We start from the raw sequence: 20319 nt of genomic DNA, 5'->3' as shown, positions 1-20319 counted from the left end.
CTGCCGCAACATCAGCCTTAACAGGGCAGCGCAGCGCAGCCCGGGAGGCCGGCACGCACGCCGCGCTGAAGGCTGAGCGTGTGATTGATGTCAGCAGGGACAGGCTCTCCAGCAGTGATCATCGGCAGCAATCTGCTAGTGGCGCCCGCCATCTGTCCTTTTTCGGCAGCCCTGTGGTGGCTTTGGCGCATGACTCCTGCCCTCCATCACTGCCCCCCGAATCCATCGCCCTTTATTTTTGACATCATGATGCTGTGTTATTGGCGATGTGCCCAAAAATGCATCAGCGCTTGGACCCTTCGCATCCCTGTCGCTTGCGCCCATCTCCCGTTCAGCTAGCCCGTCTCAGCTCACCATTGCCCCGTTGATTGGATCTCTGAGTGCTGTCTTCACGTGCGAATGGCGGAGGTTTTTATGAGGCTGAGTGCATAATTAAATCTATCTCCGGAAGCTTACGTTGAGCTGACAGCGTTGGACAGCTGCCATTATTGCACCTGCCAGAGACGTCATCATTTAGCGTACCCAAAGGCATTCAGCTTCCGTTTAGGCAGAAAGAATTGTTGTTATACATGGCCGAAATTTCGTGCGCCCCTACAATTTTGACTTTGCACTGGGCTCGAACATCCCCTCCATGAGAGCTTTCCAAACCAAGACGCTTTCTTCATCTATGGCGTTGCCGTCATACGATACGCTGAATTTCAAACCATCCTCTGAACCCCAGCATCCACACAAGAACTCAAAATCCCGGGCCCGTACACCCGTACGGTCAAAGCTGTACAGATCCGCGGCAAGCCCGTTCTTCCGAACCGTGTCTTCGTCCAGACTGTACTTTCCCCGAGCAAGGAAGTTCTTTATCGACCCAATTGAACTGACGCCACACGTTGCAGGCCTCCACTTGAAGTTGGCTGGGTAGTCGCCCTGGGGATTGACTCCAGTCTTCAGATGCTGCGGCCTCAAAAATTCGGCCCTTTCAACTGCCAAGATGTAACTTGAAGCAATGATGCGGGCTGGATCGGTGGGATCAAAGCTCCCCTTCATCCCCTCGCTTCGGATTCGCTTCTGGTACTGGCGCAATTGCCTGTGCGCCTGCCGCACCAGCAGCTTGAACCTCCCTTCGGCGGGAAGATCCGACGGCAGAAATGGCAGCCATATACCGTCGCTGAAAGTGAGCATAACCGAATCGGCAGGGCCGGTGTAGCCAAAGAACGGGCGAGGATTGATTGGGAAGGAGCCGACGTATGGCATACGTTCCGACAGCAGTGTGTGCGGGTCCCTGGCCTCCTCTATCTCCATCATGGCCATACCAACGAGAGCGAAGCAGGCGGCTCCGACGCTGGCACCGACTGATTTCGCCAGTCGCTCAATGCGAGATGTAGCCTCCCTGGAGAGCTCTGCTTTGACGTTGAAACTGTTCATGGGAGGCTTGCGGTCTTCTGAGTAATCCAAGACATCGGAGTATTTGGGCGGCAACGACATGGCTTGCTCTCTCCGGTCTCTCCGCCGCAGGGGGTTGGCGAAACCGGCTGGCGGTGGCCTGCGGACATGCCGGAGGATTCTCATGACGGCCCAGAACCACCTTTTGCGTGCCGGACTGCCCTGAACTAAAGGATAGAGGTCTTCCTGTGCTCTTGGAAGACGGGTCCATAGACGATCGGGAGATCTTTCGACTTCCAGACCTCTCTTGAGGTCTTGCTCTGAGCTGTTCAATAATTCGAGGAAGTGTGGTTCCCAGTTGTAAAGCACGACAACGCCATCGCAAATTTCGTGCGCGCACACCAGCGTGAACGTCAGTTGAAAGGTGTGCTGGGATATTGGCACGACTGGGTGGACGAAGAGCCGCGACAGAGACCGATCTGAGTCAACAACACGGCTCGAGTTGTTGATATGTTTGAACCAATCGTCAATGTCTACCTCGCTGTAGTGATCGGCAAGGAAAGCCATGGATGCCAGGGCGTTTTCGACTACTTCAGTATTTGTTGTGGGCAGATCGAGATTGAACAGTCTGCGATCTGTCACAGAATCTCGGGTGACAGTCGTCATGAGGAGAATATGATGGAGCCGGAGATTGGCCCAGGCGAGGACGATCCTTTCGCGCAATTGCTCAGGCGTCAGATTGCTTCGGACTTCGAAGGAAATGACCGTGTTAACGTCTGCCCTACCGCCGAAGAAAGCCCCGTCATTGTCGAAAGACGTCTCGATAAGGCCGAGAGGCCTCTGAAAGACGTCTCTTCCGCGGTGTTGAGCTCGACGCCATGCGTGGTAGTCGTTGGCGTAGCGGCCAAGCCAATGGTCCTGGCGGCTCTCTCGCTCCATGTGGATCAGTGCTCGCCTACGGTTACTGACGGGTTCAATGACGACTGCTATCCTCGTGCAGCAGCCTAAATTATGGAGGAAATGCAGAGGAGAAAATTTGGCTTGCGACACAGTGCGATACCGGACAGACAATGATGCTCGGCGGCAACGCCGCGAGTGTGCTTGATGCGCAAAGAACGAGTGGGGCTTCAAAGCGCGAGCAGATCGAAGGAAAAAGGTGTTTAGAATGCGAAGCGGGACTGAGACGATAGGATGGGGCCAGCGAGCGCGCCCTACGACAACGGGGCGGACTTATGGGTGGCTGCCCGCCGCGCGCTTCCCCGAGACCCCCTGCATCGCAGCGCGCTGCCGGGTCTCTGGAGCCGCCAGACACGTCGAGGCAAGGCGGACGAGCATTGAGCATAGCAGACGTTTCGCAACGTGATTTTTGATGGGCGTGGTTGCGCACCGGACAAGGACGATGCAACCGGGCTGGTCCAAGCTCTCGCCCGCCCCCCCGGTGCGATACGTAACCAGCCTGAGGCTGAATTCGAACACGCGCTAGGCAGCCGGTGGCAGCAAGCTCACAGCTCCAGACGCCGCCTGCTCCGAACAACACCTGTCGACCCGTCCTCCGCCAGCCACGCCCTCGCCTCATGCCATCATGATACTGAAAAAGGCCGTGTGGCTCAGCGCGCTGCTGGCTATCGGCGCCGCTGCCAAGGCTGACGAGCCAACCATCAAGAAGCAGAAGTTCGAGACGCCGCCAACTGGCCTCTTCTTCTTCGACGACACTGAGACCGCCCTCACCATCGAGTATGGCAACAGCAAGGTGTGGCGCACCACCAACGCCGGCCTGGACTGGGAGCATATCAGCAGGCCGCTCGGCGAGAACCAGGTTGTTGGCATCCTCCACCACCCCTACAACAACAAGGTCGCCGTGGCATTAGGCAAGGAGAAGAAGCACTGGTACACCAAGGACCAGGGAGAGACATGGCGCGCCTTCGATACCGACGCCGCCGCCGGCCAATCTCCCATCAGTTGGCACACCGACGACCCTGAAAGAGTCCTCTTCCACGGCGCAGAGCGCTGCGATCTTTTCGGAGGCTGCGTCGGAAAGGTGCGCCGCCGCTCTTGTCATCTTGCGCGCTTTGCTAATCCTTGTTCAGACGTGGTACACGACGAATGGCTTCGAGCACTTTAAGCCTCTCATCGATTCGCGCAAGATTTGCATGTGGGCGCGCAACACCGATATCTTCACCACCGGCGACGACCAGACCGACAAGAACCGCATCCTTTGCGTCACCGAGGGCAAGTTCTCGAAGCAGCGCAAGGATTACCGCCTCGTCATCACCGACAACTTTGGAGAAGATGTCGTCGAGCCGCCATTGTCCGAAGGCCGCACTGTGGCCGGCATTGCGCATTTGGCCTCTGCCAAGGGCTTCATTGTCGCCGCCGCCAAGTCGGAAGGCACTGACGAGATGGCTCTCTATGTGACGGACGACACCCGCACTTGGCACAGGGCCGAGTTTGGCCAAGACCACAAGCTCCAAGAGGATGCGTACACTATTCTGGAATCCACCAACTACAGCATTCAAGTAGACGTCATGTCGGACTCATGGACGGATATGGGCAACATGTTTACCAGCAACTCCAACGGAACCTATTTCACTCGCAATATCGCCCACACCAACCGTGACGGTTCGGGCTACGTCGACTTTGAGAAACTCACCAATATCCAAGGCGTCATCCTGGTCAACACCGTCAAGAACTGGGAGGCAATCGAAAAGAACCCTCTGTTCGAAACCAAAAAGATCAACTCCAAGATCAGCTTCGACGATGGTCGGACGTGGCAAGACTTGAAGACGGAGAAAGACCACATCCTCCAAGTGCATTCCTACACAGAACAGCACAACAGTGGCAAGGTCTTTTCCAGTCCAGCACCAGGCCTAGTCATGGCCATCGGAAACACGGGCGACGTCCTCAGGCCATACAAAGAAGGCGACCTCTGGACTTCGGATGATGCAGGCATGACTTGGCACCGTGCTCTTGAAGGCCCCCACAAATACGAGTTTGGAGACAAGGGCTCCTTGCTCGTCGCCATAAAGGATGGAGAACAGACCGACGAGGTCAAATATTCTCTAAACCACGGCAAGGATTGGAAAACGACCAAGCTCCCAGATAAGGTCGTGGCCTACGAGCTCACCACCATTCCAGACTCTACCGGCATCAAGTTCATTCTGATAGCGAGTAAGGGTGATGAAGAATGGACTATCTACACCCTGGATTTTGCTGGGCTCCACGAACGCAAGTGCAAGGATGACGACTTCGAGCTCTGGCACGCCCGTAAGACCGAAGACGGCAAGCCCGGTTGCATTATGGGCCGTAGACAGTCTTTCCGCAGACGCAAGCCGGATGCAGATTGCTTCATCTTGGACGAATTCGTCGACCCCGAACCGAAGTGGGAGACGTGCAAATGTACCGAGGAAGATTACGAGTGTGATTTCAACTTTGTACGCAAGGACGACAAGTGCGTCCCGGCCGGCCCGATCCCTGTGCCCAAGGGACAGTGTAAAGAAGGGGATGAGCATTTCGAGGGCAGTTCCGGCTGGCGCCTTATCCCTGGTAACAAGTGTGACAAGGAAGGAGGGGTCGTCCTTGACAAACCTAAAGAGCGGGACTGCAAGGACTCGGAGAAGTCACCAGCGAGCGGAAAGGTTGAGCACACCTTCAGCCGCTTCCAGAGTGCCCGCGACTTCCGGGAGTACTACTATCTGGAAAGAGTGGAATCCACGAAGCAAGAAGACAAAGATGAGACTATCGTCATGCTTGACGATGACCGCACAGCTTGGATAACCCACGATCATGGTAAGAAGTGGGCCAAGGCCGTCGATGATGAAGTCATCACCATCTATCCCCACCAATACTTCAACGATATTGTCTACTTCTTGACCCCAACCGAGAAGGTCTACTACTCCAAGAACCGCGGTCTACCGGATAGTATTCATAGCTTCAAAGCCCCGGCGCCACCAATCAGAGAAAGTATCTCGACACTAGGCTTCCACCCCCACGAGAAGGACTGGATCCTTTGGACTGGTCGGAAAGACTGTGAGAGCTCTAGTAGCGACTGTCACTTCGTGGCCTGGAAATCGACCAAAGGAGGAATCGAAGGAAGCTGGGAGGCGATGCTACCGTTCGTGCAAAAGTGCCAGTTTGTTTGGAGAGAGGAGCGCGAAGACAGCGAACAACTCGTCTTCTGCGAGCAGTTTGCTGACGAAGACACCTCAAAGCCCCTTCAACTACTGTCCAGCATCGACTGGTTCGAGACCAAGAAGGTACACTATGAGGATGTCGCCAATTTCGCCACCATGGCAGAGTTTATCATTGTTGCAAAGAAGACGGATGATCACAAGTGGCTCAAGGTGGATGTCAGTATCGATGGCAAGACTTTCGCCGATGCCAAGTTCCCGCACAAGTTCAGCTTAGAACATCGCCAAGCCTACACCGTTCTGGACAGTTCTACGCATGCCGTTTTCCTGCACGTCACAATGAACAACGAAAAGGACCAAGAATATGGATCCATCCTCAAGAGTAACAGCAACGGAACGGAGTATGTTCTCAGCATCGCCAAGGTAAACCGTAACAGAGATGGCTACGTCGATTTCGAGAAAATGCAAGGTCTGGAAGGTGCAGCGTTGATTAACATCGTGGCCAACCCCGATGAAGTCGACAAGGGTGCCTCAAAGAAGCTGAAGTCTATGATCACGCATAACGATGGCGCAGAATGGGCACTGATTCCTCCCCCCAAGCAAGATTCAGATGGCGCCAAATATCCTTGCTCTGGCGATCTTGAGAAGTGTTCTTTGCACATTCACGGATACACCGAGCGTAAAGATCCTCGAGATACCTTCTCTTCCCCGTCTGCTGTCGGGCTGATGATGGGCGTTGGCAACGTCGGTGAGAATCTGGGTCGCTACAAAGACGGGAACACGTTCGTCACAAGGGACGGCGGCATCACCTGGCACGAGGTTATGAAAGGAACCTTTATGTGGGAATACGGTGACCAGGGTTCTATTATCGTCATCGTTCAGGAAGGAGAGCCTGTCGACACTGTCTACTACTCTCTTGATGAAGGGAACAAGTGGGAGCCGTACAAATTCAGCCCCGACAAGCCAATCATCGTCGATTCAATCTCGACCGTCCCCAGCGACAAATCGAAGAACTTCCTTCTTTGGGGTCGCTCGGATGGTTTGGTCACCGTCAATCTGGATTTCTCCGGACTTTTTGACCGCACATGCGAGCTTGACGAAAACAACCCCGAGGCCGGCGATTACGAGCTGTGGGAGCCCAAGCATCCAATGCAGGAGGAGAATTGTCTGTTCGGCCATATTGCTCAATATCACCGTAAGAAGCTCGGCGCCGAGTGCTGGAATGTCCACGACAGCCAACAGCTACACGACATCCGGAAGAACTGCACTTGCAGTAGAGCTGACTTTGAATGGTAAGCCCGTCGACACCCTTGCTCTGAAACGATAGCTGACATCTGCTATACAGTGATTACAACTTTGAGCGGGATGAAAAAGACGGCAGCTGCAAACTCGTTGAAGGTCTTGATCCAGTGGAGAATGATGCGGTCTGCAAGAACCCCAACGTCATCGAGTACAACTACGTTACCGGCTACCGCCGCATTCCCCTCACGACGTGCCAGGGCGGCAAAGAACTCGATCTTACCGCTGGTACCCGGCCGTGCCCGAACAAGGAAGAGGAATACAACAAAAAGCACGGCACCTCGGGGGTGGCCATCTTCTTTGCCGTCATCATTCCCTTCGCTGCGGCTGGGGCAATCGGCTGGTACGTCTGGCGCAACTGGGATGGCAAGTTCGGCCAGATCCGCCTGGGCGACAGCCAGCCCACGTTCGACAGCGACAGCCGCTGGATCACGTATCCGGTTGCCGCCGTCTCCGGCGTCGTCGCCGTGCTCTCGGCCATCCCGCTCCTGGCAGGCTCGCTGTGGCGCAGTGCGTCAAGCCGCCTTGGTGGCGGCGGCGGTGGGTACTACGGCCAGAGGTACACCACTCGTGGCTCTTTCGCACGCGGTAACTATGCGGTAGTGGATCCAGACGAGGGGGAGCTACTGGGAGAGGACAGTGATGAGGAAGTCTGATCGGTTTCTTACCTTTTTTCTTCTTCCCCGTCTTTGTCTTGCCTGTATTAGCCATATAGATATCTAGTGGAACGGGGGATTGGGCCTTTCAGACGAGGCAATTTGAAAGGGTGGAGGAGAGGGAGAGAGAGAGTGTGTGTGTGTATATTTGTGTGACACCACCGACCCACTCTCTCCCTTTTATTTCTTGTACGATGTCCCTATGGGGGTTTGCGACGAAGTCTTTCTTGGTTGCTACTTTTGTGCACAGTGTGTTTGGTGGAGTTATTCCAATAGGTCTGAAGCGTTCTTCCCTGCATTGCTGATGGCTAGTGACTGAAATGTCTGTCGTAGGAGGAGATTGGTATGAAGAGGGGTTAGTTGGTTAGATTGGATAGGTTTTGATGAGCTGCTTGCCAACTGTACATAAACCTCTTGTCGATGCTGACAGCGAGATTATGTAACCCCATCAAAAATGTAACATCCTCCTACAATTGCAGGCAGTGAAGGGACTAAGAAATTACATTGCTTCCGTACATTCGCCAGCATGTCGTGTTTATGGATGCACCTCTAAACCTCTATCTAGAGGCAGCTTACCATCTCTCTGAGTACTGTCTACAAGGTAAGAGCGTAGTACCTCTCACAGAGTACAGAAGGATGAAGTTCTCTGTACAACATTGTGCTTAAGACGCGCCTACATGGGGTACGCTAAATTTATGAGTAATTTATTCCGCAAAGACAGGGACTTTTAATTTTGTATGGCAATTTTGGGAACAAAGCGGATCAGTGCTTAGTCTTGACAGCGATAAGATTGAAAAGCAACCCACACAGAATTCCGGTGGGCGGATACGTTACTGCAAGTAGTAATGATCTGTTGCGTTTATATTTCCACCAAAGGAGATGGCCCAAGCGCTCGCAGTCGGTCAAGCTGCAAAATAATCACGAGCAAATATTGCTTGAAAACCATTGTGTTCTGCTGGTACAAGCTAGAATTTAGATTACTCAACGCTAGAGATAATGTAGTAGAGACTCAGTTAGTCGTGCATCGAGTGAGGTAAGCATCCATTTGCTGACAAAGGAACTGTAGCTCCCTGACCCCGAATATTGATGCATAGAGGCCATTATATCCGAGCACACATCTCCGAGCTGATTTCTCTACCATCTCACTGCTTAGTGATCGGACACAGTGACAAATCATCAAAGCAACACACTCTATACATCCCAGTAAGGTGCTATTTAGACCCCGCAGGCTACCTTACCCCGTCTATCACACTCAACAATTCACATTCACTTTGACATGGAGAACAACTCGATCGCCATTTTCCCCGCCTCAGGAGGCATTGGAGGGGGGACATATCGTCATCTTTTCAATCTTATCGATGCGAAGAAGATGATCCTCGTTGCCAGGAGCCCAGAGAGGGTTCCCGAAAAGTACAGGGCTGCAGGCGCGGTCGTCAGACACGGCGACTACGATCAGCTCAGCACTCTCGATCACGCGTTCGATGGAGCCCGCTACCTCAACCTGATCTCCTACGCCAGCATCTCGCATAGGCATCGATTCAACGTAAGTAGCAAGACCAGACTTGAGAGAAACCGTCTAAAAATCCGGAATCAAAGGTCCAAAAGGCGGCAATCGACGCGGCCGTCAAGTCCGGCGTGACCCATGTTTTTTACTCCTCTCTCGGGTTCGCTGGTGGCAAGGACGACACCATCGCCCACGTCATGAAAGCTCACCTCGATACCGAGAAGTACCTCGCCCAGCTCGCCGCTAGTGTTTCTGGCTTTACCTACACCGTCGTGCGCCAAGGCCTGTACACCGAGTCTTTCCCCATGTACCTGGCCTTCCTTGACCTGAAGAACCCTCCCGCTGAGGTGAAGATCCCCCATGACGGCACAGGCCCAGGCATTTCTTGGGTGAAGCGGGACGAGTTGGGTGAGGGTACCGCCCACCTGATTGCAGACTTCTGCAAAGACCCGGCCTCTTTCCCGTACGTCAACACCAAACTTCTGCTTTCAGGCCCTCGGGACGTTTCCCTTGAAGAGAGCGTTGAGATAATCGGTCGCGTTCTCGGGAAAGACATCAAGGTCCGACAAGTTTCGGTCGACGAATGGGCCACGCAGGATTCTGTCAGAGGAGCATCGCATTACTTGGAAGGAGATAATGCAAAGCTGTGGGCGACGGCGTGGGACGCGCTAAAGATCGGAGAGGGAGCTGTAGTCACGCCTCATCTGCGGAACTTGATTGGTAGGGAACCTGAGTCGTTTGAGAAGACGATTTACGATTTGTCGAGGACGTAAAAAGGTGGTCTAGAGAGTAGTTGAGTTGCTCATGAGGAGGTATTTCAACAGGGTGAATGTTAAATCCAACTCGTATCGTACAGAAAATACTCAAGCACTTCCCGCCTACACCAAATCCAACCTTTAATCTGTGCAGATTAAGTTTCTTATGTTTAAAATACTTCTCCTTTTGCCGTAATCAGAATTTGCAAGCTTACATACATATTATGCTAGCAAAATGAACATGCTGAAATTCAATTTCCGTTGAACTGTCATGGCGCTTTGGAAAAATTTAGGTTTTGGTGGGAGAATTGGACTTGGGCCGGGCTGGTGATGGTTGGGTTTTTCGAGGTCATACGAGCTGGGTTTAGTATTTGTCCTTATTCAAATTAGAATCGACGCTCCTGGAGTGCTGAATTCCGCGGTGTGAATGAATCCAGAAAGCTGTTTCGGATATGTTTTGACAGGTTGATGACTTATAAAATCAGGAGTGGATTGCTCAACTAAATAAAATACAGCGTACAGGGTGAATCCCACCGTACGGTCACCCGTCATTAGAAAATAACGGATAATGGCCCAGCCCCTCTCGCTAGCAAGGCATGATGACCACAGTCACTACTGAATTCTTCAAGCCAAGCGACAAAGAAGGGACCTGATTGCTCGTTAGAAATTCGCGAAGGGAATGAAGGACGTCTACGCCTTCTGCGTGTCCTGCTGCGGCGCAGGACCGCCCGTGGTAGGGAGGCCCATGAAAATCTTGAAGTAGTCTGCAAAGAAATACGCGTTAGCGGGATGGCACCTGTACTGATCGCTTGCGTAAAAGCTCACCATAAATCATCCACTGCAGACCAGTGAGCGTGCCAATCATAACGATCCTAACCGGTAAGCCGTTCCACAAGCCCGCAAAGCCGATCTTGCCGTAGATGCGTTTCATGGCGGCGCCAAAGGCCTCACCGGACTCGCGTTCAGCATTCAACTTCGAAACCATCACGTCGGCTGGATGAGACACAATGGCACACAAGATACCCGCCAGGTACCCACCGGTAAAGGAAACAGCCGTCTGGGCGGCCTTGCCGTAGTCATCTTTCTTGCCGGGGAGATAGTTATAGATGGCCTCGACAATTGTCTCAAAGGACGCAAACTTCATCATCGTGTAGGGGATCTGACGACCCCACAAGGGGTAGAGGCCCTTGAAGAGACTGGAAGAATGTTAGTCGAAGTTACAGGGCCGAGTCGGGGGGGGGGGGGGGGGGGGGCTGACCCTGCTGTTCCTTCCTTGGCAGTAACCTTGGAAATGCCATCGAGAGTCCCCTTGGCGAATGGTGGGATGGTAGTCTGAATGCGAACCTTGACGGCCTCGAAGGGGCAGAGCGCGACATCGGCGATGAATTCGGCGGAGGCGCTGGCGGTCAAGTAAAGCAGCGTCTTGTATTTTTGGGCGTTCTCTGGACCGGCCAGATCGGAGTAGAACTTCTTGAAGTATTCGTAACCGCCGTACTTGAAGGCGCCTTGGGCCTATTCACACCATTGATATCAACTATTAACGCCCGCTGTGAAGTGTATACAAAATGCTCACCGAGTATCCGAAAAATGTTGGACTCCAACCCGTGAAGATGCCGCGGAGGCCCTCGGCCCGCGCAATCTTCCCCCACGCCTCGAAATTGCCTTTGTAGAGATTCGCGTCGACCTGTCGGCGGCACTTGACTAGGTCGAGGGGCGTGACAGCCGTGTGAGTGAGGCCGCAGGCCAGCAGGCCGCCAAAGGTGCACGCGGCGTAGTACTTCGCCGAAAACAGTTCGATCTTGCCCGCCTTAGCTTGCGCCTTGCCGCTCGCCTTCTCGAACTCCTGGGTCGCCGCCTCGCTCAGCTTGGCCGCCTTGGCTTTGGCATCGTCGACGGCGCTCCAGGTTCCGTATAGCTCCTGGTGCGCGGGCGGGTACTTGGACGTGCGATTGGCATCAGTGCCGGCCGGTGCAGAGGGGAAGGCGCTGCACAGAGCAGCCGGGGAGGGGAACAACGGCGACACGAGCGGCATGGTCGTTGGAGCTGTCTGTCGCATTAGCTTTAGCTGGCTCGGGACGGTGCGGGGAAAACCTAGGGTGGTGTGAGGACTCACATCTCCGAGCAGACGGCAAACAACTGGACGGGGTCAGTTGATGGGTTTGTGTGACTCAGCGTTGCTGGTGCTTCAAGAGGTGCGGAGTTGGACAAGTGCCGTCGCTGCTTCCCTGTCGCGCGTCACCTGCTTTAACTCCGCGTATTTCCGCCATCTCCGTTTGAAGGATCAGGAGGAATCGTCAACAAGGGCTGAAATACGAGAGCATAAAAAGGCGCAGTGGAGACTGCAAATGTTTCTTAGATGGAGCTTGTCGCGCGACACGAAGGAAGGTGTAGGTGTGCTGTCGAGCAGCGTGCGAATGCAAAAACGCAGAGCGGAGGTAAGTGGAAGGAAAGAAAGCAAGCAACAACACCTACATGGCGTAAAGTCAAGACCCGGGAGCTATGGCCATCTGATAAGCGGCTGAGGCTGGTCAGAGCTTTGGGCGCTACATTCGGACCGAGCGTCACATCTGAGCACCATTTGAAGCGAGCACTTGTTGAAGAGATCGAACTCCATTAGAATGCATATCGTATCCAAGCAGCAAAGCCAGCAAGACGTGGTCCCGAAATACTTTTCCTCCTTTCTTCGCAACCTGTCAACGCCTGCGTCACGTCCTTCCTGTCTGGAAACATACGCCATTCATATAGCGAGTATCGTCTTTGTTTTTCATTCCTTCTCCTCGCTCTCGCTCTCTGGCTCCTCCTCCAGCGGATCGTCAAAGACTGCTGCATCGCTCGCATCCGTCAGTGGGTGCGACCCGCTCTTCTTCACGCCGACCCATGTGCTGTCCAGCTCGCCTCCCTCAACCGCCGGTCTGTGAGTGTTGCTGCTCTTGCGGTGCCTGCTCACAACACCTGGGAAGAGCCGCGGCTCGTGAGGGTCGAGGTGAGAAGCCGACGCCGACGTGACGCTCTGCTGCGGAGAGAGAGGCGGTCCGAGGAATGGCTGCGGCATCGGGACGACTGATGGAGTTGTTGCCACCATCGAAGAGGAGCGGTTGGTTTTGCGGGTGACATGGAGAGGGATCGACGCTTCGTTTTGGCCTACGAGGTCGCTGGAAGAGGCCGACATTTTGAGGTGAGCGTCTTTCACGCCTGTCAGATGGTCCTGCGGCGCCGATGTGGGGACTTGAGTAGGCGGCGCGTCAACCGTAGACTTGACGGTCTTCCTGGACGTGGGCGAACCCGGCTGCCGCGCCGCTCCATTGGCTGTCTGCTCAGGCGGTGTCTTCGCTGCTATGTTGTGGGCTGAGAGAGGCTCGGTAGTAGCCGTGCTGGTGTATCGCGAGATCCTATTCATCGGGTCAGCAGCTGTTCGCCAAATACTTGTCAACCCACTCACATGGCGAGCTCAGCTTGCAAGGTCTCGTGGCGGAACGCCTCTCTGATGTTAGGCACATTGACCTTGCTCATGTCGTTTCCTGCAACACCGGGCAGATGGTAGTTTGCGCCTAGCCATCTCTGCTTGACGGCGTGCTCGAAACCACTCTGCTCAACCGAATGCTTCGCCAGTTCGCACATGTCCACAGCACTGAGCTTGTAGATCTGTGCGGCGACAGAGTACTCTTCGATCAAGGGTTCCTTGGTGAAGGCGAATTGAAGGGGATCATCTGTGGACAGAGACACATTCAACCCACGCTTGAAGTAAGAGAGGAACGGATTCCGCTCGTACGCCAGGAAAAGCGCATTATTGCTCAGCGGAGACATTGCAATGCCAATCTGGTCCAGATAGAAGATGTATTGCAGAAGAGGAACCTTCCTCAGCATCAGGCCATGGCTGATGCTGTGGCAGCAAAGCACCGATGCAGCCAAGTGGTCAGTGTCGCCCGCCTCACCACAGTGCGGCCTGAGCAAGAATGTATTGAAGCCCCGCTGCTTGCGCCAGACGTTGAGCGAAGCAACGTTGGCAAAGAGGTAGTAGACCCAGTAACTGTATGGAGGGTTCTGCTTGGTGTCCCACAACTTTGGCTTGGGGAACTTCTTGTACAGCCGACGCTCAGGCTTGCTCTCATCATCAACACTGTCAAAGCCAATGACCCTCTGAAGGAAGACATGCAGCTTGGGGTGGCTGTTGGGGTCTTTGGTGACCTCGAACAGGGGTTGGAAAATGTTGCGAACAATCTGCTCGAAATTGTCCATTAAGTTGGAGCTTTTGTAGACATCGTAGAGGCGAGGGACCTGGATGAGCCATCGAACATTGGGAGAGAAGAGCTTGTTGTCGACGACCCATGCAGCAAGCTTGTCCCATTCCTCAATATCGCGGCCGTAGATGGAGATTCTCCACTCGACCATCTGATACTTACTGGACTCCAGATCTGACATGACCTCCTTTGTGATTTCCGCCAAATAGCGTCCATGGATGTAGTTGTCAGTCTTCAAGAAGATAGTCCTCAGCCTGGATTCCCCGATCGGGTTGTACTTTAAGTTGAACTTGTCGAACCGGTGGAAACTATCCGTGTGGGCCTGCAAAGGTTAGTCCAGAACAGACGGCACACTGGTTCATGTCGGACTTACGTGCATATCAAGCGTGTCGATACTGAGGTCATACGCAGTCAAGTTGATACTCTCGAAGACCTCTCTCAAGGTCAGGTGCTTGCCGTCCCTATACAGGACGACCTCGTCAGGAGACTTCTTCATCTTACTCTTAATGAATCGAAGCAAATGTTTCTGGTTCATGCAGGCAGAGTGATGCACGTGAGTGTCGACCTTACGGACGTTGTAGAAATCTCTGTGCGGCACCTTCTTGCTGTCCGCTATCTCCTGGTACTCGTTCAACAGGTAGTAGAGATTGAACTTTCCCTCGAGATATTGTAGACGTCTGAATGCAAAGCTCTTGATGGGCCCGTCGGTAGACACGCTGATAATCTCATCTAGATCCATGTAGAATTCCCTGATATCCGGGATGTTCACCATGGGCTTATTGAGCTCAGCCGAAGCCTCGGTTTCGTAGACTTGGAACACGCTGCTGTCATCGAGCTTGAAGTTCATCTCCGACGGACCCGGGAGAGGCAGCAGGTCATCAATGTCGAAGTCCTCGCCGATGTCGTGGCCTGGCTTCCTTGGCGGCTTCGGGAGCGGTCGCGGCTTGGCATCTGGGTCGAGCATTGTGCTGTTGCTCATGCTGTTAAGGCCATTGGTGGCAGTGCCCGCATAGCGATCATGGTCCCACGCGGGATCAGGCAACGGCGGGTAGATGTCCCAGCTCGGGTCATCCTTGGGATTGTCGAAGTCGCCCTGAAGGGAGAGGCGGATGTACTTGTGGCGGATGTCGAGAACCTTCTGGATTTGCGTGTAGATGTTCCGCAACTCCTCGGCCACGCTGGAGTCGTTTGCGGCGAAGCCGCCGGAGCCGTAGCCCACACCGACTCCGGCGCCGGCACCGTGTATGCCGTGCTGTTCCAGCAGCGGCTTGGGTTCGTGTGGGAGGCCGGGGTGGTGGCCGTGAGAACGAGCTGTGCGGTCGGCCTCGAGGAAGGGATCATCCGGTCTGGCTTGAGCGTAGTAGTTGGGGCCACCAAGGGCTCCGGCATAGGCAGGGAGCTTGTCCGGGGTCTCGACCTCGACGGGCAGAGTGGACCTGTAGCTAGTGTGTCCCTGGGCGTGGATGGTGCTACGGGGCGACCGCTGGTTTGCGGCGCGCGAGACCATGTCGTTGTCGTAAATGGCCCCGTCCTGGGACCAATTGCTGCCGCCGACCTGGGTCTCGAGCTGGTGGCGCTGGAAGAACTGCTTGGCCTCGGAGTGGCTCATCTGCTTCTCCGAGGCACGATCGTAGAAGGCCGTCCTGCGCTGTTTATCCCTGGGCAGCAGACCCGTTTGTGCGCCGTCGGATGCATTAGCAGCATTGCCGCCGGCATCCATGCTGGCGCCCGCATCCCCGCCAGCAGCACCCGTTATCTTTCCGTCTTGTGCCTCGTCGCTGCGGTTCTCGGGCTCGTCAGACGAGGCGAACTGCTCCTCGTCGGACGAAACATCGGCGGGTTGGAGGTTGGGCGAGTCGTCTGGCGACAGCGTGTGGGCAGCTGCGAGGGACACCATGGCGCGTTAGCTCGGCGGATTGAGGCATGATGGCGGGCAGCGGCATACCTTTCGACATTTTTCTTGTGCAGGTGGGAGGCGGCCGCCTCCGATAGAGTTATCGCGCTGATCGCCCCGAGCTTAGACCCTCGGCCGCGGCTTGGCGTGCCCGGCGTGACGTGTAGAGAGAGGGGGTCGCACAGCTGTGTGGAAACAACGGGCAGCAGCGGCTCAGTCTGCGTTATAAGCTCGTGGAGCTAGCTAGCTCATGGCGCGTGCGCCGCTTGCTTTTGCCAGTTCCTGGCAGCGGCTGAAAGTCTATAGTGATCAGGTGCCTGGACCGCAGCTCTACATATTGTGGGGATGGTGACAAAACGACCCACCGAATGCGTGGGGAGACGTCAGGAGAAGGGCTCCTGTTCTCTATGTACCCGATTACTCTACACGCCCACATCCTCGTCTTCGGTTTTCAGGAGGCCATGGTGGGAGCGGTTGATGTGGTCTGCCCATTCCTTGGCCTCTTCGAACCGGGCGCCGCAGTCGAAATGCGGGCACGAATAGCTGCCGTGCTGCTGCGAGTGCGTCCGTAGTTCGGCCTCGTTGCGGAATCGCTGTGTGCTTGTCAGCAGACTTAGCCTGGGACAAAGAGCGAGTGGCTTACCTCATGACAGCTGACGTACGGGCAGTGGAACGTTGGAACCTGCCATTCGCTGTCGTCTTGCAACGGCGGCTGTACTGCGTACTGTTGAATGGATGAGGTCGTTTGCTTCGTCTCCACCACGTGGCCCAGGATCATCCTCAGCCGCGCTACAGCCTTACTATCAAGGCGATCCATCCCTGTCTTGACTTCCTCGAGCTGGCTTCGAGCCGCCTTGACCACCGGCAGCATTTCTCCCCAGACTTCATCCGTGTAGCTGTTGAGCACATCGTCCCATTCAGCCAACCAGTGTTGCCGCTGCGCCTTGGTGAATGCCATGACGCCCTCCTCTCCAGACCCCAGCGTTCTGGACAGCTCTCTGATCTCTTCCTCCAGCTGCGGATTGGATGCGGACAACGAGGCGAATTCCGGGCGGAGGTTCAACGGGTTCTCCGGCGAGACTCGGTTGTGCTGTGGTGGCGCAGGAAGGGTCGACTTGATCTTGTCAACTATTTCCTTCTCCTCGGTGGAGAAGTCTTGGCTGAAAAGGTCATTGACCGTCTCTGGCGTGGGATCCGCCATCAGCGAGTCTGCCGCATCTTCGGCGGAGAAGGCGGGATCGGCAAGCAGTAACCGGACTTCAGCACCGTCGTCGTATTCAACATGTCCGTTAGAGGCGAACCCCAGCTCAAATTTTGCTTCTTGGGGGTGGTAGCCTTCCTTTTCATCGTTTTGAAAATCCCGGGCCCAATGTGCCGCACGTTTCTCCTCCTTACGGTCGACCCCGAGGAACTCGTCGAAAGTAAAGTCCGGGAAGTCAATGCCGGCCACGTCAAGTTCGAAATGAGACTCCTCCGAGCCGTGCTGGGTCGAACTGGACCGGAACCCCTCCTGAGACCTGAAGCTTTCACCGCTCCCATTGCTTGCACGTGATGACGACCCGTTCTGCCTGGACGGCAGCATTTGCGACCAGGTCGAAGGCCCTGCGGCTGCGGTGCTGCTCTGAAGCTTCCTGGAGAGTCCAGATCCTGAGGCGAAGGCTGACTGGGCTTCGTCGGCGCTTGCATTCCCGAGCATGTCTTTGGCGAGGCCTGAAGCCGAGGCAGCTATTCTGGACGACATGGATGGCTCTTTGCCGTTGCTGCGAGGAGGCACGGCGTCCTTGCGCTCCTCGGACTTCCGTTGGCCGTCCATATCGTACAAAGAGTCAGATTCCTGCAGAAGTTTCAACATGAGCCGGGAGGTCAAGATTCATGCGGGGAAAGACGGCGTTGGCTGGGACACGCCGGCGAAGAAGGCATTTGACTCAAGCGATAGAGCCGTCATGGGCATGATAATTCTTGTACGAATCCGGGAGGCATACTTTGACTATTGTGAGCACAGCACGCGTGTGCTCTCGAGGTTTTGAGCGTGGACAAACGGGGGCTGCCGGACTATTTTGCCGCTTGTGAGCCTTCGTCCCACTCCGCTGCAACCGAGCTTCGAAGTGTGATAAGATTAGATCCGTACGTGCGAGATATGGCGATTGCGAGGCTGTGGCTACTGGAGCGCAAAAGATTTGCAGAGAAGGATGCTCGCTGACGGCTTTTCTTTCAGGACGAAAGGAAGGCGTTTCAATCATGGCAGAACCGGGCGCACGCGCGCACTTGCCCGGCAGCCTGCGCCTCGGGATCCGAGGCCAATCTAGCCGCCTTCGGGATCCATCGGGCAGACCAGTCCCACTGTCGATTGACGCAAGCGGGACTGATGGTGACATGAGAAGTCAGCAACAAGGCTGGACGGTCCTGTCTCCAGTATTGGGCGGACTCGTCTCCGGCCACCGAACCATCGTCACTTCAGTTGGGATTTTGGATACATCATTATCGATCGTGTGTAATGTTTGCCCTTCTACTTCCGAGCGTCCTCTAGTACTGTACATACACACGCCTTGCAATCGCCATGCAGAGTCCGAGCCCACCATTCCTGAACGCGCAAATCCAGAAGATTCGTAATACAGAGAAGCCGCAATGAGAAACACCCCAATTTGAAGCCTCTCCAATTAGTTGTACTGCATGTAGGTAGCCGTCGAGTTGAACTTGAGGTTGCCCTTGATGACCTTGTCGACAGCGGCCAGGAAATCCTTCTCAGTGGCAACCTTTCTCCTGGCGCGAATGGCAAACATGCCAGCTTCCGTAGCAACGCTGCGCAACTCGGCACCGGTAGAGTTGGGGCACAGACGCGAGATGAGCTCCCATCTGATATCCCGTTCAACCGACATGCTCTTGGCGTGAATGCGGAGAATGTTGGCACGGCCCTCCATGTCCGGAAGCGAGAACTCAATCTTACGGTCGATACGGCCAGGACGCATGAGGGCAGGGTCGAGCGTCGACGGTCTGTTGGTAGCGAACATGACCTTGATGTTACCACGCGAATCGAAACCGTCCAGCTGGGTGATCAGCTCCAACATGGTACGCTGCACTTCATTGTCGCCACCCGCACCGTCATCGAAACGTGCTCCTCCGATGGCATCAACTTCGTCGAAGAAGATAATGCAAGCCTTCTTCGTCCGCGCCATCTCGAACAGCTCGCGCACCATACGAGCACCCTCACCAACGTACTTCTGCACTAACTCGGAACCAATGACACGGATGAAGGTGGCGTCTGTCCTATTGGCAACCGCACGAGCGCAGAGCGTCTTTCCGGTGCCAGGGGGGCCATAGAGCAGGGCACCCTTCGGCGGATCAATGCCAAGGTTGACGAAACGCTCAGGTGACAAGAGCGGCATCTCGACGACTTCGCGCAGCTTCTCAATCTGTTCCTTGCAGCCACCGACATCGCCGTACGTCACGTCGGGCTTGTCCTCGACAGTCATCATGGTGACAGAGGGGTCGATCTTGGGAGGCAGCGGGAGGAGGATCTGGTACTTGTTCCGGTCGACACTGCCAACAGGTGGGATTGTGTTAGGAGATCATTGCTATCCTGTGCAATAAGAACTGAACAGTATGGACTTACCCAACGCGCATGCCTTCCTCGATATCAGTAGGACTGACGCGCTCGCCCAAGTTGACGACAAACTTGGCAATCTGCTTGACGTTGATCACGTATTTGCTCTTCTCCGAATCCTTCTCGTCCTGAATGATCTTCGTACATCTTGCAACCTGCAGCGGCTGCTCCTCTTGCATACGTTGTCTGTCGGCGGCGATGTCCCAGAGGTGCGGCGGCGCGAGACCGGTGTCAGATTCCTGGTGACAATGTGAGATGATGGCATTGGCCAGCGTTGGCGGAGCAAGCTACCTTCACACCGATCTTCTCGTTCACACTCTGCTGTTTGTCCTTGATCTCCTTCTCGAGCTTCTTCAGCTCCGCAGCGTAAGGCGCAGCGCCATAGGTCTTGAGCACTTGGATGTCCCTGCATCGGAGTCAGCGCCTGTGCTGCGTTTCCGGAGCTGCTGGAGCTGGCGTACTCATCGGAGAGAGGCGTGATCTTCTTCTCTTCTATTTCATCGTCGGCGTAGTTCCTCTGGTACTTCTCCCAGTTCTGGCCGGTGGCACTGGGCATGCTGGAGGCAAGGCGACGTGTCGCACGTCGGAACGGGTATCGGCAAGGATCGGTCGGAGATGGAGCGGGTGCGGTGTCTGCGCTGACAGCGGAGCGGGCGTGGTGGCGGGTGAGGATGGAGCGCGGTGGATGGGTGAGGTGTTGAAGCAACTAGAGCTCGCGCCGCTGAGCGGAAGGTCCAAGGGCAGGTGCGTATGTAATGGCCGCCGGGGAGGGCGGCGGCTTGTTCCGGCGTGCCTGAGGCAGCTTTCCGCGAAATTCGACCGCCCGCATCGCGTCCCACCGGGCATTCTGCACCCCTCCGCGTTACTCCCT

The 20319-nt window shown here is 55.2% G+C and overlaps 7 protein-coding genes across 7 annotated transcripts; 2 read left to right on the top strand and 5 right to left on the bottom strand.

Moving 5' to 3' along the window:
* Nucleotides 1-591: 591 nt before the first annotated feature.
* LTHEOB_10898 (uncharacterized protein) lies at nucleotides 592-2313 on the bottom strand (the record flags this gene model as incomplete). The annotated part of the gene is made up of 1 exon (XM_035507593.1): nucleotides 592-2313. One exon carries the CDS (start codon nucleotides 2311-2313, stop codon nucleotides 592-594), a length of 1722 nt encoding a protein of 573 aa, XP_035367032.1.
* Nucleotides 2314-2956: 643 nt separating this feature from the next.
* LTHEOB_10897 (Vacuolar protein sorting protein) lies at nucleotides 2957-7456 on the top strand (the record flags this gene model as incomplete). The annotated part of the gene is made up of 3 exons (XM_035507592.1): nucleotides 2957-3412; nucleotides 3462-6793; nucleotides 6847-7456. 3 exons carry the CDS (start codon nucleotides 2957-2959, stop codon nucleotides 7454-7456), a joined length of 4398 nt encoding a protein of 1465 aa, XP_035367031.1.
* Nucleotides 7457-8732: 1276 nt separating this feature from the next.
* On the top strand, nucleotides 8733-9733 carry LTHEOB_10896 (uncharacterized protein; the record flags this gene model as incomplete). The annotated part of the gene is made up of 2 exons (XM_035507591.1): nucleotides 8733-8999; nucleotides 9053-9733. The coding sequence occupies 2 exons, from the start codon at nucleotides 8733-8735 to the stop codon at nucleotides 9731-9733; spliced, it is 948 nt and encodes a 315-aa protein (XP_035367030.1).
* A 672-nt stretch (nucleotides 9734-10405) lies between these two features.
* LTHEOB_10895 (Mitochondrial phosphate carrier protein) lies at nucleotides 10406-11771 on the bottom strand (the record flags this gene model as incomplete). The annotated part of the gene is made up of 4 exons (XM_035507590.1): nucleotides 10406-10479; nucleotides 10541-10911; nucleotides 10974-11227; nucleotides 11289-11771. 4 exons carry the CDS (start codon nucleotides 11769-11771, stop codon nucleotides 10406-10408), a joined length of 1182 nt encoding a protein of 393 aa, XP_035367029.1.
* Nucleotides 11772-12479: 708 nt separating this feature from the next.
* On the bottom strand, nucleotides 12480-15908 carry LTHEOB_10894 (Adenosine/AMP deaminase; the record flags this gene model as incomplete). Its single annotated transcript, XM_035507589.1, has 4 exons — nucleotides 12480-13104; nucleotides 13155-14275; nucleotides 14327-15834; nucleotides 15899-15908. 4 exons carry the CDS (start codon nucleotides 15906-15908, stop codon nucleotides 12480-12482), a joined length of 3264 nt encoding a protein of 1087 aa, XP_035367028.1.
* Nucleotides 15909-16269: 361 nt separating this feature from the next.
* LTHEOB_10893 (Zinc finger C2H2-type protein) lies at nucleotides 16270-17660 on the bottom strand (the record flags this gene model as incomplete). Its single annotated transcript, XM_035507588.1, has 2 exons — nucleotides 16270-16440; nucleotides 16491-17660. The coding sequence occupies 2 exons, from the start codon at nucleotides 17658-17660 to the stop codon at nucleotides 16270-16272; spliced, it is 1341 nt and encodes a 446-aa protein (XP_035367027.1).
* An 844-nt stretch (nucleotides 17661-18504) lies between these two features.
* On the bottom strand, nucleotides 18505-20004 carry LTHEOB_10892 (ATPAse AAA+ type core protein; the record flags this gene model as incomplete). The annotated part of the gene is made up of 4 exons (XM_035507587.1): nucleotides 18505-19384; nucleotides 19458-19687; nucleotides 19740-19854; nucleotides 19910-20004. The coding sequence occupies 4 exons, from the start codon at nucleotides 20002-20004 to the stop codon at nucleotides 18505-18507; spliced, it is 1320 nt and encodes a 439-aa protein (XP_035367026.1).
* Nucleotides 20005-20319: the final 315 nt, after the last annotated feature.

The sequence above is a fragment of the Lasiodiplodia theobromae genome, assembly GCF_012971845.1.
Source record: "Lasiodiplodia theobromae strain AM2As chromosome Unknown scaffold_42, whole genome shotgun sequence".
Classification (NCBI taxonomy): domain Eukaryota; kingdom Fungi; phylum Ascomycota; class Dothideomycetes; order Botryosphaeriales; family Botryosphaeriaceae; genus Lasiodiplodia; species Lasiodiplodia theobromae.
Note: the sequence above shows the minus strand (reverse complement) of the source record. Positions and strands in the feature narration are given on the sequence as shown.